The sequence below is a fragment of the Ranitomeya variabilis genome, chromosome 2 (genome assembly GCF_051348905.1).
Source record: "Ranitomeya variabilis isolate aRanVar5 chromosome 2, aRanVar5.hap1, whole genome shotgun sequence".
NCBI lineage: Eukaryota > Metazoa > Chordata > Amphibia > Anura > Dendrobatidae > Ranitomeya > Ranitomeya variabilis.
Genome location: NC_135233.1, coordinates 356,360,232 through 356,378,859, shown reverse-complemented (window position 1 = coordinate 356,378,859; position 18,628 = coordinate 356,360,232). Strand labels below are relative to the sequence as shown.

The window sequence follows — 18,628 nt, the reverse complement described above, 5'->3', positions numbered from 1 at the left end:
ATCATGTTTGATCGCAGCGTGCCGAGGGTTAATGTGCCAGGGCTGTCCGTGACCGCTCCTGGCGCATAGTGCCAGATGTCAGCTCCCCCCGTGAGCGCTGCAGATCGCGCTGGACGTACTATCCCGTCACTGGGAATTAAGTCCCAGGTCACCTTGACGGGATAGTGCGTCCAATGGGATTAAGGGGTTAAACACTGCCTAACTGCAGTGAGCCCAGGCTGCACAGTATAAATTGTTGGAATGTGTGTCTCATTAAGGGAAATGTTGAGGGCGCAGGTGGAGGACCTACAGGAGGCGGTGGAGGCAGAAGCGGTGGAGGCAGAAGCAGTGGAGGAAGCTTTATATACAGAAGTTTGTCCCGCAAGCCTTAGGGATTTAAAGATTTGTAGAGTAGCCCCTTCCCTATTGCCCCAGGAGCCACCACAGTCACCTAGTGCCCAGTCATGGAGATGTAACACCCCTGGCCAGGCTTGCTCCTCCTGGTGTCAATGGCAAAATGCAATCTGTCGTACATAGATTTTTTTCAAGGAATGGATGATGTTGTCTGCGAAATGCTGGTGTAGCGCAGTCACAGCTTTCTTAGAGAAGTAATGGCAACTAAGAAAATCGTACTGAGTACTGAGAGTGTTGAGCTCTTTACATTGTTCTTGTTTGGTGTATTATAATTAGCAGGAAGTTTGTAAGTTTTGCTAATGAACTTAATATGAAATGAGTGTGCAATCATTTTGTTTGCAATTATAACAAGGAAAGCAAAAGCAAGTAGTATTACATAAAATGATTATTGAAAACAATCCACTTATATAACTTGTTAGTAAGGAGTTAATGTCTGCTCTATTGGAATCAGAGCATGTTGTCTCCGCCTAGTCATGCCAAGGGTATTTCTAATCACTTTTTGGCTAGAGAGCTATTTGAGTGCAGTGAGTGTGAGCTCTAGATCTGTGAACATGGACATTACATGGATGGGAATCCTGGTCGTCACCTGCATTATCATCTACTCAACATGGGACACCTTTTACAGAAAACGTAACCTTCCTCCTGGTCCTACACCGCTGCCTCTCGTAGGAACATTGCTGCACATTAAGAGAGGGGAGATGGTTAAGTCTCTCATAAAGGTCACTTGCTTTTATTTCTCCATAAGATAAGGAAAGGAACATTTTAGATTATTTTATTTACATTTTGGAATCATGTTGATGTGTAACCTTTTTTTCAGCTTTGGTCTCAATATGGATCAGTGTACACCCTTTACTTTGGTTCTCGGCCAGTGGTCGTTCTCTGTGGATACGAGGCAATGAAGGAGGCACTTATTGATCAAGGAGAAGTATTTGGTGCCCGGGGACCTGTACATATACTGGAGAACTTTACCCAGGGATATGGTAAGTAAAACATTTGAACACTAATTCATAATACAGGAAATGATAAAATACAAGGATAACAATATATATGAAACTATCATAGTAGACATTTATTGATTTCCAACTGATGAACATAGACAAGGAATGCCTCAATGCCAAGAAGTAGCTTCAATGCTTTGCACTGATGTATATGTTAATGACAGAACTGTGCTGTAGAGCAAAATGGAGTGTTTTTTCTTGACTGCTGGTGCAGTTCTACTGGATGGATCCAGGACACAAGGGTTGAAGCAATGTGTTTTTAATATTGATGTGATTCAAAGTTATTAAACTTCTTCCTCAGGATTGGATGCATTGACAGACAGAAAGCTTTATAAGAGACATGACATACAAATAAAGATGGCAAAAAGGGACATGATCTGTCAAAGCTCACCCTTCGCCCGTTACAAATGGGATTAAAAAATGTATATATGGGTAAAAATAAGGAAAAAAGAAGATATAGGAATAAAAAACTTTAAAAAGCATCACTTTATGGGGTGTCTTATTTGTAAAAATACATATATATGTATATATGATAAAAATGTTCCAATGGAAATATATTTATAGAAAATAAAATATAAACATGTAGTATAATAATATAAAAATGCATTTAATCTTAAAAGAAAAAAGGGGATGTGGAAAATTTAACTTTACACAATTTTTGTCTGAGTCCTTTCAATATATTTTCACTGACACATTTTAAACCTTTACGGTTTTGTTGACCAAAAATTTTTCCGGAGATCCTTTGTTTCATATACGCTTGTAACGATCCTTTTATCTCGGATACACTTTTCTAACCCCCTTTTTTTCAGCTGTCCTTTGTGGATCAATCTAACAAACACAAGGATAATGAAAACCCTGGTTCAATTTCCATTTTCCATTCAATTTTCCATTCCCATTCAATTCCCATTTTATAATAATCTTTGTTTTTATATAGCGCTAACATATTCCGCGGCGCTTTACAGTTTTTTGCACTGATGGATCTCACAATCTAAATCCCCTATCAGTATGTCTTTGGAATGTGTGAGGAAACCGGAGAACCCGGAGGAAACCCACATAAACAGGGAAGAACATGCAAACTCCTTGCAGATGTTGTCCTTGGGTGGATTTGAACCCAGGACTCCAGTGCTGCAATGCTAACTACTGAATCAACGTGCTGCCCATGTTTATATTTTAGTTTCTATAGTCCTGAGAACTCATAGATTGTCTAAATGAAGAGGCAGACCCTCAGAGCATGAGCCGAGTGGAAAACCAAATTACTTTTTTTAAAAAATATGGATTTAGTGGTATTGCTGTTTAAAAGTATGTCCATCCCATCCCCCCAAAACATGACACCAATTTTGTGAGACCTATTGTATCAGTCATGAGAAATCCAGCTAAGAATTTATATCTAGATAAGACGCAAAGCGCATCGGATGCTTGCCAGTACATTTAGGGCTGATGCAAATCAGTCCGATCTTTCACTGTGATGCACAGCTTGGCTGTGGGTCTCCCAACCCGAGCGAGGCAGACTCATATAAATACATAAATCTGTCGCGCTTGTGTCAGGAGACCTGTGGCCAGCTTGTGCACTGTGGTCTGATAGCGGACTGATTTGTACCAATGTCTGAAAGAGCCGTTAAACTGCATCTTCCCAGTAAATTGCCAACCAGTCCAGTCTTCGTTCTCCACAGCTCTTCTGTCTTCTTCACAGATCTTGTCCTGTCTTGTACACAGTCTGCTATCTAGGCTTTGTCATGCCATTACATAGGTAGTATATGACTTAATCAGTTACAAACCAATGCTTGAAGTGCTAAAGACTGGACACGACCTGTGAAGAAGACCAAAGAACTGCTGTGTTGGAAACTGGACCTGTGAGAATTAGACAATGAGCTGCATGGAGCAGGTTAGGATTGGGAAAAGGTGAGTATATATATATTTTTTTTAAACCATTCCCAGCCTTTTTGAATCCAGCAAAATGGTAGCCACATATTTAGGGATTTGCATGAAGTGAATTGCAAAAATTTTAGCTTTAACATGATTCACCTTAGATTTGCACGTCTCCAATCACCTCACCAGTAATTCGAAGTTATCTCCTCACCGTACATATACAGTAGATCACACCTACATTTCAGCACCAACATTCCATATACATGCGAATGTCAACAAGACGTTAAATGAATTTGTATTTTCAAAGCCTTTTATTAATTTATTAATCTGCTGAAGGGAGAGAAGTGACTGTCCGTCCGGCACCTCGCTGTCTTCTCCCAGCCCCGCTCAAGTTGATTAACATGTCTTTCCGTATGCCGAAACTTATGAGAGACCTATCAATCAACTGTAGTGTAGCAGAGAGAAGTCAGACTGTGACCGGCAGCATGAATCTCGTGACAGGTTTACCTCAGGAAGCTGGCAAATAATATGTGCCTGCTGATGCATGCTTGGACTGGTTGATTAAGGTTTCAAACAATGTCCAAAGGCAAAAACAGAATCAAGATAAGTTCTGGGATCACAGCCATGGGAAAATTAATGAAATTGAGTAAAAAAAACAAATCACATGAGCACAGAGCAGGACATGTTACAGCTGCTTTTGGGTTATACAACAAATGTCAGCAATGTTTTGTCAGGTGTCCAAGACAAATACCTAAGTTCATGTGAGCACCAGACAGGTGGGGTAAGGGCATCTGGATAATGTGTAGCTGAATGCAGTTCCTCTGATCAATGTGGTACCTGTCAAATGATATATATCTGAAGTAATGCCATGAGCCAGTGCTGAGAAATCAAACTTGGAAGCCACATTAGCATGGATTCAAAGCTCCATTTCTCAATGCTGGCACAACAGATTACTGAAGATAACAGTTTTATTATTGTACTAGGACCTATACAGCCATACTACTAGATTCTGTAGTAAAATCATCCTCACAGATTAAGGGGTTTTCCAGTCTTTTTCTTACATTGCACATACTGAACACTCTGAGGAACCTTCAGTGCCAGCACTGGGAGCAGTGGGCATGTGAGCGCAAGTATGTGAGTTGTACACATACAGACACGTGCTGACTAGATGGATGTGGCCTTGCTTAATGCCAGTGTATTGAGGGAACATACCTCCCAACTTTTTAAGGATAGAAAGAGGAACAAAATATTTTAGGCATGCACCTGGCCTCACCCAAATCCACACCCATTTACCATTTTTTCTACCCTTGCATAAGGAGATGTCAGAGCGATTGTGGCAGTGAGAAAAATTCAGCAGATGCCTGAGATTTCGGGGCGTGACCCAAATCCAGGTCTGTCCGCTGTATTCAGGATGGTTGGGACTAGAGATAAGCTGATCGATTCACGGAACTCCGGTGCAGCATCCAGGTCAGTGGTAGCTGGAGGCCACAAACCTCTTACAATACGACGCTGCTTTTGATTAACCAGGGCTGGTGCGATGTCATCTCTGCATCCTGCTCATCTCTAGTTGAGACATGTGGATTTATGTTTTGTTAATTAATTTGCAGTTGGTGCAGCCAGAACTTTCTCATCCTTATGTAGCTCCAGTATACGACATCTGGCATTTTTGTGTCTATAAAGCAGGTTTCTCACGCTGCAGAAATACCGTGTTTTTGTAGGATCTGCCCCAAACTGCGCAATAACAATCTCCACAGATTCAAAAATAGGGAAATGAGAGACATATCCGTCCACAATGTGTAAAAAATTAGTTCATGCTTTATTAAAAATTCATTAAAAACATGGAATCCAAAAGTATATATAAAAACCTGATGCATTTCTGGGTGCCCTTAATCATAGGATATCCAAATCTCCATAGATTATGTCACCTTTGCTGCATTTTTTGTAGGTCTCTTCCCCCTTATTTGATTTGTTTTTGTTGCAGATGTGAATTAGTGTTTTCATATTTTTTATAGTAAAGAAAAGACTTGATTCTGTACTTAAAATAGTAACGGCAGTTTTTTACATGTGATTTTTTTTGGCTCCACATAGAAGACAAGTGAGAAGAAAAAGCATGAAAAGCGCAAATACCAGCAGCGTCTTTAGACCACATGGGGCACAATTTTCATGAAATCACATCCAATTTGCTCGGACAGTTAAACACAGCAGAATTTCTGTGCCAAAAAAATCAGCCTAAAAAATTCAGCATTTACGCTACATGTGACCATGGACTAAATGTCCAAGCAAAGTGGATGTGACTTCATGAATACTGCGCCCTCTATGAGTTGAAAGTTGCATGCTGAACCCTGTGGTTTTGATGCTTTTTTTCTCCATAGGCTTCAATGTGAAGCTTCAAAAAACGCAAGAAAAAAATTACAGACGCATTTTTAAGCGCAGAATCAAAGCTTTTCGGTATTATTAAGAAAGCATTGAAAACATAGCTTCACATCTACACTAAAACCACATTAAGTAAAGGGGAAAAGGCATAAAAGAAAATGGGAATTACTAGGGTTGAGCGACTTTCACTTTTTTAGGATCGAGTCAGGTTTCGCGAAACCCGACTTTGTCAAAAGTCGAGTCGAGTGAAATCGTCCGATTATCGCCAAAAGTCGGGGATCGACAGAAACACGAAACCCAATGCAAGTCAATGGGGAAGCATAGTCGGCAGTGAGTGGAGGCCAGGAAAACACCTACAGTGCCCATTTTAATGGCAAAAACATCCATTCTTGTTACTGAAGCTTGTCAATCTTAATTAACTTTATAATAATAGTTAGGCATTGGAAATTGGGGGTCATTTGGCTAAAGTTGTGGGGGGTAGGGCTGGTTCAAGTTTTTAGTGGGCCCAGGAAACGTGGACTACGTCACGGCGGTGGAGCAGGGAGAGGTAAGTATTTCAACTTTGCAAGGGCTGTGATCCTGAGCAAGCAGGGGGGGCCCCACTCGTTCGCATTGGCACTGGCACAGGGCCCCTCAAAGTACGGCGGTGTGTTTGCACGGCGGGGGCGCCTCCCACCGGCAGCGACACTTTTGCGTACTATGAGGGGCCCTGTGCCAGTGACGTCACCAACGAGTATGTCCTCCCACCTGATGAAGGAACCTGCACTTTCATCTGCACCTTCCTCTTTGTCCCCGTGTAAGGTGGTATAGTATGCGGGAAGGGGAACCTGACTTTCAGCAGGGTCAGATTCTGGCTGTGTAGTGCAAGGGGAATGTAGTGGTCTGGGTCAATGTACCACAAGACTCATCTAGCACTGGCTGGGCAATGGGCAGGATGAGGAGGAAACACAGATATAGGCCCAAATAATAAAGTGGGCTAAATGCAGTTCAAAATTGGTAACAGGACTAACCATGCGGCATTGCTTTGTTCATTGGAGGACAACTGTAATGAGAGGCTGACACAGTGAGTAGGCCCAAATAAGTAACTAGGCTAAATGCAGTTCAGAATTGGTAACAGTAGGAAACAGGCGGCACTGCTTTGTTCAGTGGAGGAGAACAGAAAGGAGCGGCAGACACCGTTAGTAGGCCCACCCAAACTAGTAGCCCAAATGCAGTTTACATTTCTAAATACAGGCCGAAAGCCTGAAGAGTGAAGCTCAGGAGAAAAGCACAGGAGAACACCAAGGTGCGTCAGACACTGTTAGTAGGCCCAACCAAACTAGTAGCACAAATGCAGTTTGATATCTGATATAGGCCGCAAGCCTGAAGATTGAAGCTCAGCTTTGTAAAGTGGAGGAGAACACCAAGCAGTGGCAGACACCGTTAGTAGGCCCCAACCAATCTAGTAGGCCTAATGCCATGTTATATTAACGACTACTTAAAGGGACTCTGTCACCTGAATTTGGAGGGAACAATCTTCAGCCATAGGGGCGGGGTTTTCAGGTGCTTGATTCACCCTTTCCTTACCCGCTGGCTGCATGCTGGCTGCAATATTGGATTGAAGTTCATTCTCTGTCCTCTATAGTACACGCCTGCGTAAGGCAAGATTGCCTTGGGCAGGCATGTACTACAGAGGACAGAGAATGAACTTCAATCCAATATTGCAGCCAGCATGCAGCCAGCGGGTAAGGAAAGGGTGAATCAAACACCCAAAAACCCTGCCCCTATGGCTGAAGATTGTTCCCTCCAAATTCAGGTGACAGAGTCCCTTTAATGAGAGCCTGAAGATTGAAGCTCAAGAAAACCAAACAGGAGAAAACCCAGGAGCAGCAGACACCATTAGTAGGCCCCAACCAAACTAGTAGGCCCCAACCAAACTAGTAGGCCAACTGCAGTGTTGTATTAACTACTTCATGAGAGCCTGAAGATTGAAGCTCAGGCAAGTAAACCTGGAGAACACCTTGGAGCGGCAGACACCGTTACTAGGCCCCAACCAAACTAGTAGGCCTAATGCAGTGTTATATTAACAACTACTTAATGAGAGCCTGAAGATTGAAGCTCAAGAAAACCAAACAGGAGAAAACACAGGAGTGGCAGACACCGTTTCTAGGCCCCAATAAAACTAGTAGGCTAACTGCCGTGTTATATTAACTACTACTTAATGAGAGCCTGAAAATTGAGGCTCAAGAAAACCAACCAGGAGAAAACCCAGGAGCGGCAGACACCGTTACTAGGCCCCAACCAAACTAGTAGGCCAACTGCAGTGTTATATTAACAACTACTTAATGAGAGGCTGAAGATTGAAGCTCAGGAAAGTAAACCTGGAGAACACCTTGGAGCGGCAGACACCGTTAGTAGGCCCCAACCAAACTAGTAGGCCTAATGCCATGTTATATTAACAACTACTTAATGAGAGGCTGAAGATTGAAGCTCAGGAAAGTAAACCTGGAGAACACCTTGGAGCGGCAGACACCGTTAGTAGGCCCCCCAACCAAACTAGTAGGCCAACTGCAGTGTTATATTAACAACTACTTAATGAGAGCCTGAAGATTGAAGCTCAAGTAAACCAACCAGGAGAAAACCCAGGAGCGGCAGACACCGTTACTAGGCCCCAACCAAACTAGTTTGCCAACTGCAGTGTTATATTAACAACTACTTAATGAGTGCCTGAAGATTGAAGCTCAGGCAAGTAAACCTGAAGAACACCTTGGAGCGGCAGACACCATTAGTAGGCCCCAACCAACCTAGTAGGCCTAATGCCGTGTTATATTAACAACTACTTAATGAGAGGCTGAAGATTTCAGCTCAGGAAAGTAAACCTTGAGAACACCTTGGAGCGGCAGATACCGTTAGTAGGCCCCCCAAAAAACTAGTAGGCCAACTGCAGTGTTATATTAACAACTACTTAATGAGAGCCTGAAGATTGAAGCTCAGGAAAGTAAACCTGGAGAACACCTTGGAGCGGCAGACACCGTTACTAGGCCCCAACCAAACTAGTAGGCCAACTGCAGTGTTATATTAACAACTACTTAATGAGAGCCTGAAGATTGAAGCTTGGGCAAGTAAACCTGGAGAACACCTTGGAGCGGCAGACACCGTTACTAGGCCCCAACTAAACTAGTAGGCCTAATGCCATGTTATATTAACAACTACTTAATGAGAGCCTGAAGATTGAAGCTCAGGCAAGTAAACCTGGAGAACACCTTGGAGCGGCAGACACCGTTACTAGGCCCCAACCAAACTAGTAGGCCTAATGCAGTGTTATATTAACAACTACTTAATGAGAGCCTGAAGATTGAAGCTCAAGAAAACCAAACAGGAGAAAACCCAGGAGCGGCAGACACCGATGCTAGGCCCCAACCAAACTAGTAGGCCAACTGCAGTGTTATATTAACAACAACTTAATGAGAGCCTGAAGATTGAAGCTCAGGCAAGTAAACCTGGAGAACACCTTGGAGCGGCAGACACCATTAGTAGGCCCCAACCAAACTATTAGGCCTAATGCAGTGTTATATTAACAACTACTTAATGAGAGCCTGAAGATTGAAGCTCAGGCAAGTAAACCTGGAGAACACCTTGGAGCGGCAGAGACCATTTCTAGGCCCCAACCAAACTAGTAGGCCTAATGCCATGTTATATTAACAACTACTTAATGAGAGCCTGAAGATTGCAGCTCGGGCAAGTAAACCTGGTAAACACCTTGGAGCGGCAGACACTGTTACTAGGCCCCAACCAAACTAGTAGGCCTAATGCAGTGTTATATTAACAACTACTTAATGAGAGCCTGAAGATTGAAGCTCAAGAAAACCAAACAGGAGAAAACCCAGGAGCGGCAGACACCATTACTAGGCCCCAACCAAACTAGTAGGCTAACTGCCATGTTATATTAACAACTACTTAATGAGAGCCTGAAGATTGAAGCTCAGGAAAGTAAACCTGGAGAATACCTTGGAGCGGCAGACACCGTTAGTAGGCCCCAACCAAACTAGTAGGCCAACTGCAGTGTTATATTAACAACTACTTAATGAGAGCCTGAAGATTGAAGCTCAGGCAAGTAAACCTGGAGAACACCTTGGAGTGGCAGACACCGTTAGTAGGCCCCAACCAAACTAATAGGCCTAATGCAGTGTTATATTAACAACTATTTAATGAGAGCCTGAAGATTGAAGCTCAAGAAAACCAAACAGGAGAAAACCCAGGAGCGGCAGACACCGATACTAGGCCCCAACCAAACTAGTAGGCCAACTGCAGTGTTATATTAACAACAACTTAATGAGAGCCTGAAGATTGAAGCTCAGGCAAGTAAACCTGGAGAACACCTTGGAGCGGCAGAGACCATTTCTAGGCCCCAACCAAACTAGTAGGCCTAATGCCATGTTATATTAACAACTATTTAATGAGAGCCTGAAGATTGCATCTCAGGCAAGTAAACCTGGTGAACACCTTGGAGCGGCAGACACCGTTACTAGGCCCCAACCAAACTAGTAGGCCTAATGCCGTGTTATATTAACAACTACTTAATGAGAGCCTGAAGATTTAAGCTCAGGAAAGTAAACCTGGAGAACACCTTGGAGCGGCAGACACCGTAAGTAGGCCCCAACCAAACTAGTAGGCCAACTGCAGTGTTATATTAACAACTACTTAATGAGAGCCTGAAGATTGAAGCTCAGGCAAGTAAACCTGGAGAACACCTTGGAGCGGCAGACACCGTTACTAGGCCCCAACCAAACTAGTAGGCCTAATGCAGTGTTATATTAATAACTACTTAATGAGAGCCTGAAGATTGAAGCTCAGGCAAGTAAACTTGGAGAACACCTTGGTGCGGCAGACACCGTTAGTAGGCCCCAACCAAACTAGTAGGCCAAATGCAGTTTTAAATTCTAAATACAGGCCGAAAGCCTGAAGATTGAAGCTCAGCTTTTTTCAGTGGAGGACAGCGGGATTGAGTGGTGCAGACAGACAAAGGTAGTATGTAAATAAAAAAGTTGGCTCTATGCAGTTTTAAATTGGTTACAGGGGTAAACAGGCAGCATTGGTGTGGTCGGCGGAGGACGATTGCAAGGAGGGACCGCAGACAGACTTCCTAGGCCTAAAATTAAAAAGCAGGCTCTATGCAGTTTTAAATAGGCTACAGGGGTACACAGGCAGCATTGCTGTGGTCAGCGGAGGACAATTGCACCGAGGGGCAGACACAGTAGGGCCAAAAAAGTAATAGGCAAAATGCAGTTAAAAATCGGTTACAAGAGTATGCAGGCGGCCTAGCTTTGTTCAGTGGAGGACAACTGTAAGGAGTGTCTGACACAGTTAGTAGGCCAAAATAATAAAGTGAGGTTAATGTCTGGCAAAAAAAAAATTCACAAATAAACAGGTGGCATACCTAGGTACAGGGGTGGGCTCTTCTGCTGACTTGCAGACAGTGGTAGTTGGCGCAAAGTATTAACTGGTGTAAATGTAGGACAGGGCCCCTGAATATTTTAGCTAGCATCAATCATGTCCACAAATTGGTATTGGCAGTGCCATTGAAGGATTTAACAGCACAGACTAAACAGTGGTGGAGCAGTGAGAGGTAATTTTGCAAGTGGTAGAGCACTGTTTGAGCTGGGGGGGAACACTCTCTCGTGGGCGGCGGTACTGGCCCAGAGCCCCTCATGTTACGACGGTGTGTCTGACGTTGGGTGTGCACCACCACCGCCAGAGACACTTCATTGTACTATGAGGGACCCTGTGCCAGTGCCATCGCCCAAAAGTGGGCACACCCACCTGTTCAGCCAAACGGCACTCGCAAGGGTGCTTGCGCCAAGTGGTGCACACGGCCCCGTGGGGGGAGTCAGCCCATTTAGGGAGGTGTAAAAATGGCCTATGGTGGACATACAGCAGCTGCAAATGGAGAAATTGGAGCAGTCAGTAAGACGAGTCCAAAAGCAAGATCTTTTTACAGGAAAGCTAGGTGTCAGCAGGGGAAGGTGGGGCAAAATAATTAGAAATCCATGATTGGTTCATTTTAATGAAGGTTAGATCATCAACATTTTGGGTAGCCAGACGAGTCCTTTTATCTGTCAGTATTGAACCAGCAGCACTGAATACTCTTTCTGATAGCACACTAGCAGCTGGGCAAGCGAGCTCCTGTAATGCATATTCTGCCAATTCAGGCCAGGTGTCTATTTTAGATGCCCAGTAATCAAAGGGGAATGACGTGTGAGGGAGAACATCGTTAAGGGAGGAAAAATAGTTCGTAACCATACTGGACAAATGTTGTCTCCTGTCACTTTGAATCGAGGCAGCAGCACCTGTCGTGTCTACGGTTATTGCGAAATCACTCCACAACCTGGTCATAAAACCCCTCTGTCCAATGCCACTTCTGATTTGTGCCCCTCTAACACCTCTTGCATGTTGCCCCCTGCAGCTCGTGTGAAAAACATCACCGCCGCCGTGTGCTGGGAATGCCTGAACCAAATGGTCTACAAGAGTTGCTTGTTTGATAGCCAATATTTGCTCAAGGTTCTCATGTGGCATTATATTTTGCAATTTCCCTTTATAGCATGGATCCAGGAGGCAGGCCAACCAGTAATCATCATCGGTCATCATTTTGATATTGCGGGGGTCCCTTTTTAGGATACACAAGGCATAATCAGCCATGTGGGCCAATGTTCCAGGTGTCAAATCAATGCTTGTGCTGGGTTGAGGAGCACTTTCTGCCAAATCCACATCACTTGTCTCCCACAAAAAACCTGTACCTGACCTTGCACCACCAACACTTTCTATTCCCCCCTGAGAAGATTCCTCCTCCCATAAAGAATCATCCCCATCTTCCTCCTCCTCCTCCTCTTCATCCGCAACCTCGTCCCTGAGACTTCCCTGAGCAGACAATGGCTGACTGTCATCAAGGCTTCCCTGGTCCTCGGCTGCAGACACCTGCTCCTTAATGTGCGTCAAACTTTGCATCAGCAGACGCATTCGTGGAATGCTCATGCCTATGATGGCGGCGTCCGCACTGACCAGCCGTGTGCATTCCTCAAAACACTGAAGGACTTGACAGAGGTCTTGGAGCTTCGACCACTGCACAGCAGACAACTCCATGTCTGCCATCCAACTGCCTGCCCGTGTATGTGTATCCTCCCACAAATACATGACAGCACGTCTCTGTTCGCACAGCCTCTGAAGCATGTGCAGTGTAGAGTTCCACCTTGTTGCAACGTCGATTATTAGGCGGTGCTGGGGAAGCTTCAACGATCGCTGATGGTTCTGCTTACGGTTGGAGTGTGCGGGCGAACGGCGGATGTGCGAGCAAAGACTTCGCACCTTCAGGAACAGGGCTGGTAACCCCGGATAACTTTTCAGGAAGCACTGCACCACCAGGTTCAAGGTGTGAGCCAGGCAAGGTATTTGTTTCAGTTCTGAAAGGGCTATTGCAGCCATAAAATTCCTCCCGTTATCACTGACTACCTTTCCTGCCTCAAGATGTACACTGCCCAGCATGACTGAGTTTCTTGCTGCAAGAACTCAGCCAGAACTTCCGCGGTGTGTCTGTTGTCGCCCAAGCACTTCATTTCCAACACAGCCTGCTGACGCTTACCACTAGCTGTTCCATAATGGGACACCTCATGTGCAACACTGGCAGCTGTGGATGGAGTGGTTGTGCGACTACGCTCTGTGGATGAGCTTTCGCTTCGGCTGGAAGAGGAGGAGGAGGAGGTGTGGCGAACGCCTACAGCCAACTGTTTCCTAGACCGTGGGCTAGGCAGAACTGTCCCACTGTGGCTGTCCCCTGTGGACCCTGCATCCACCACATTAACCTAGTGTGCCGTGATGGACACGTAACGTCCCTGACCATGCCTACTGGTCCATGCATCAGTTGTGAGGTGCACCTTTCCACTGACTGATTGCCTCAGTGCATAAACAATGCGGTCTTTGACATGCTGGTGGAGGGCTGGGATGGCTTTTCTCGAAAAGAAGTGTCGACTGGGTAGATCATAGCGTGGTACTGCGTAGGCCATCAAGGCTTTGATAGCTTCGCTTTCAACCAAGCGGTAGGGCATCATCTCTAACAATATAAGTCTAGCAATGTGGGCGTTCAAACCCTGTGTACGCGGATGAGAGGGTGAGTACTTTCTTTTCCTAATGAGAGACTCTTGGAGGGTGAGCTGGACTGGTGAGGTGCATATGGTGGGACGTGGTGGTGGTGGTGGACATGGCGGATTGAGAGAGGGTTGGTGATGGTATTCTCGATGTAGGCCTACATGCTGTGTTTCCTACCAATAAACTTGTGATTCCCTGACTGCTTTGCCCTAGCGACGACACCTCCACATTTGCTGCTGTTGTTGTTCTAACCGGTGGGCTTACAGTGAGGGAAGGAATGTAGCATTGCTGACTAGCTTCATTGTGAGCGGGTGCAACAACGTTACGGGACGTTTGTTAGCTAGTCCAGGCTTGCAAGTGCATGGTGGTTAAATGTCGACGCATGCAAGTTGTATTTAAACTTTTGACATTCTGACCTCTGCTAAATGTCCTTGAGCATTTCTTACAGATCACTTTGCACTGATCATTCGGATCTTGGTTAAAACATTGCCAGACTGCACTCTTCCTACTATTGAATATCTTTTCAGGCATTGCACACTGTGCTACTTTAACCGGATGGCCTGCCAGATGAATGCAAATGTGATGTAGATGGCTGCTGCCGATCCTCCTCCTCCGCTTCTGAGCTACTGCCAGCGGCACCCTCTTCCCTCAATGGCTGCCAATCTGGGTCAACAACTGGGTCATCTATCACCTCCTCTTCAATCTCATGTTCAGCTATCTCTGTGTCACCGTGTAAGGTGCTATAACGTTCGGTAATGGGCACCATCGTCTCATCAGGGTCAGTTTCGTGCTCAGTACACTGGGAGGGCAATGTAGTGATGTGAGTCGATGGAACAGCATGACAATCTAGCTGTGGCTGTGCATCAGTGCACTCCGTGTCCGAATCATCTTCTAGTGGGCTGTTAACTATTTCCCTTTCTAACCCAGGCACGGTATGTGTAAAGAGCTCCATGGAGTAAACTGTTGTGTCGCCTGACGCATCCTTCACTGTTGTTTTGGGGGAAGGACACAAGGAATCAACTTGTTCCTGACCGGGAGCATCCACCGATGACTGGCTACTTTTCAATTTTGAACTATCCGAAGAGGAGGCGAAAGAGCTAGAGGCAGAGTCAACAAGGAAAGCCAAAACTTTTTTCTGCTGCTCCGGCTTTAACAGCGGTTTTCCTACTCCCAGAAAAGGTAGCGTTCGAGGCCTTGTGTAGCCGGACGATGAGGCTGGCTCAACGACTTGAGACTTAGGTGTTGTTTTGATTTTCGCTCTACCACCCGATGCTCCACCAGCACCACCACCACAACCATCAGCATTACCAGATGGCGATGACCGCCCACTGCCACGACCTCTTCCACCAGCCTTCCTCATTCTTGGGAAAATCTAACCAAACTAACAACCGTTATATGGTACTGAAAAACAAGGTAGAAGGTGTATGTTAACTTGTTGTGAATATAAATCTCCCTTTTTATGTGTGGGTGAGTGCTGAATAAATCAGGCCCACTGTATGACAGTATAGTTTCTGTGGCTGAAAATGACTGACAGAGATACCACAGACAGGACTGGCGCAGATGCACAGATTAGGCAATATTAATCTCCCTCTTTTTTATATGGGAGACAGGTGAAAAAATCAGGCCCAATGTATGACAGTATAGTTTCTGTGGCTGAAAATGACTGACAGAGATACCACAGACAGGACTGGCGCAGATGCACAGATTAGGCAATATTAATCTCCCTCTTTTTTTTTAAAATGGGAGACTGGCAAATAAATCAGGCACACTGTATTACAGTATAGTTTCTGTGGCAGAAAATGACTGACAGAGATACCACAGACAGGACTGGCGCAGATGCACAGATTAGGCAATATTAATGTCACTCTTTTTTTATATGGGAGACAGGTGAATAAATCAGGCCCAATGTATGACAGTATAGTTTCTGTGGCTGAAAATGACTGACAGAGATACCACAGACAGGACTGGCGCAGATGCACAGATTAGGCAATATTAATCTCCCTCTTTTTTATATGGGAGACAGGTGAATAAATCAGGCCCAATGTATGACAGTATAGTTTCTGTGGCTGAAAATGACTGACAGATACCACAGACAGGACTGGTGCAGATGCACAGATTAGGCAATATTAATCTCCCTCTTTCTTTTTAAATGGGAGACTGGCAAATAAATCAAGCCCAATGTAGTCTGATTGCCGTATGTGGAGTCGGGAAGGAATTTTTTTCCCCATGGTGGAGTTACTCTTTGCCACATGGGGTTTTTTTGCCTTCCCCTGGATCAACATGTTAGGGCATGTTAGGTTAGGCTATGGGTTGAACTAGATGGACTTACAGTCTTCCTTCAACCTTAATAACTATGTAACTATGTAACTATGTAACAATGTATTACAGTATAGTTTCTGTGGCAGAAAATGACTGACAGATACCACAGTGTTATGTTCCGGTGGTAGGATCACCAAACTGACCTGATAGGTAAACCAGAATATTAGGACGAGCTCTGGGGATGTGGAAACTATACTGACCGCAACACTGAACCTATCCAATACACACTAAAGGCAGCCGTGGAGCGTTACCTAAAAACCTAGACGCCTCGTCACAGCCTGAGGAACTAACTACCCCTAGAGAGAAAGCCAAGCCTCACTTGCCTCAGAGAAATGACCCCAAAGTTTAGACAGCCCCCACAAATAATAACGGTGAGTTAAGGGGAAAATACAAACGTAGTAATGAAAAACAGGTTTAAGCAAATGAGGCCCTCTAAAGCTAAATAGACTGAAGATAGCAAGGGATCTGTGCGATCAGTACAAAAACTATCAAAAACTATCCACGCAGAGAATACAAGAACCCCCACACCAACTCACGATGTGAGGGGCGCACTCTGCACCCCAGAACTTCCAGCAAGCAAAAAATCACATATAAGCAAGCTGGACTGAACTCATCATATAATGAAACATATTTTCAATAGAAAAATGAGCAAACATGAACTAGCAAGACTTAGCTTCTCCGGATGGAGACAGGTCACAAGGAAGTCCAGAGAGATCAGAACCAGTACTGAATACAACGACAGCAGGCAACAAACAAAGGTGCAGGTGGAGTTAAATAGGAACCAGCATAGCAGGAAATGAGGCAGCTGAGACCATCTCCAGACCCGCAGTATCGCTAACGGCCACCAGAGGGAGCCCAGACGGAATTCACAACAGTACCCCCCCCTTGAGGAGGGGTCACCGAACCCTCATCAGAGCCCCCAGGCCGATCAGGACGAGCCGAATGAAAGGCACGAACCAAATCGGCCGCATGGACATCAGAGGCGACAACCCAGGAATTATCCTCCTGACCATAGCCCTTCCATTTAACTAAGTACTGAAGCCTTCGTCTCGAAACACGAGAATCCAAGATCTTCTCCACCACATACTCCAATTCTCCCTCGACCAAGACCGGAGCAGGAGGATCAACAGAAGGAACCACAGGCACCACATATCTCCGCAACAATGACCTATGGAACACATTGTGAATGGCAAATGATGCTGGGAGGTCCAAACGAAATGACACAGGGTTGAGGATTTCCAAAATCTTATAAGGACCGATGAAACGAGGCTTGAACTTAGGAGAGGAAACTTTCATCGGAACATAACGAGAAGACAACCACACCAAATCTCCCACACGAAGTCGGGGACCCACACAGCGACGGCGGTTAGCAAAGCGCTGAGCCTTCTCTTGTGACAACGTCAAATTGTCCACCACGTGCTTCCAAATATGCTGCAACCTATCCACCACAGAATCCACCCCAGGACAGTCAGAAGGCTCAACCTGACCTGAGGAAAAACGAGGATGAAAACCAGAATTGCAAAAAAAAGGCAAAACCAAAGTAGCAGAACTAGCCCGATTATTGAGGGCGAACTCAGCCAATGGCAAAAAAGTCACCCAGTCATCCTGATCAGCAGAAACAAAACATCTCAGATAAGTCTCCAAGGTCTGATTAGTACGTTCGGTTTGGCCATTTGTCTGTGGATGGAAGGCCGATGAAAAAGATAATTCAATGCCCATCTTAGCACAAAAGGACCGCCAAAATCTGGACACAAACTGGGATCCTCTATCAGACACAATATTCTCAGGAATACCATGCAAACGAACCACATTCTGAAAAAACAGTGGAACCAAATCAGAGGAGAAAGGCAGCTTAGGCAAGGGCACCAAATGGACCATTTTAGAAAAACGATCACAAACCACCCAGATAACAGACATCTTCTGAGAGAATGGAAGATCTGAAATAAAATCCATGGAAATATGCGTCCAGGGCCTCTTCGGGACAGGCAAAGGCAGAAGCAAACCACTGGCACGAGAACAGCAAGGCTTGGCCCGAGCACAAATCCCACAGGACTGCACAAAGGTACGCACATCCCGCGACAAGGAAGGCCACCAAAAGGACCTAGCCACCAAATCCCTGGTACCAAAAATCCCAGGGTGACCTGCCAACACTGAAGAATGAACCTCGGAAATGACTCTACTGGTCCATCTATCCGGGACAAACAGCCTCTCCGGTGGACAACTATCAGGTCTATTGGCCTGAAATTCCTGCAGTACCCGTCGCAAATCAGGGGAGATGGCAGACAAAATCACCCCTTCTCTGAGGACACCAGCCGGCTCAGAAACTCCCGGAGAGTCAGGCATAAAGTTTCTAGAAAGAGCATCAGCCTTCACGTTCTTCGAACCCAGAAGGTATGAAACCACGAAATTGAAACGAGAGAAAAACAGCGACCATCGAGCCTGTCCAGGATTTAGCCGCTTAGCAGACTCGAGATAAGTCAAATTCTTGTGATCAGTCAAGACCACCACACGATGTTTGGCTCCCTCAAGCCAATGTCGCCACTCCTCAAATGCCCACTTCATTG

The 18,628-nt window shown here is 45.2% G+C and overlaps 1 protein-coding gene across 1 annotated transcript in view; it reads left to right on the top strand.

The window, feature by feature from the left end:
* Positions 1-909: 909 nt before the first annotated feature.
* The window catches only part of LOC143805882 (cytochrome P450 2G1-like), a 53,907-nt gene continuing 36,188 nt past the window's right edge, over positions 910-18,628 (top strand). Inside the window, exons 1-2 of the mRNA XM_077285622.1 lie at positions 910-1,112; positions 1,211-1,373. Of these exons, the coding sequence (XP_077141737.1) occupies positions 945-1,112; positions 1,211-1,373 (331 nt within the window). The 5' untranslated portion in view covers positions 910-944. The remainder of the gene's footprint in view (positions 1,113-1,210; positions 1,374-18,628) is intronic.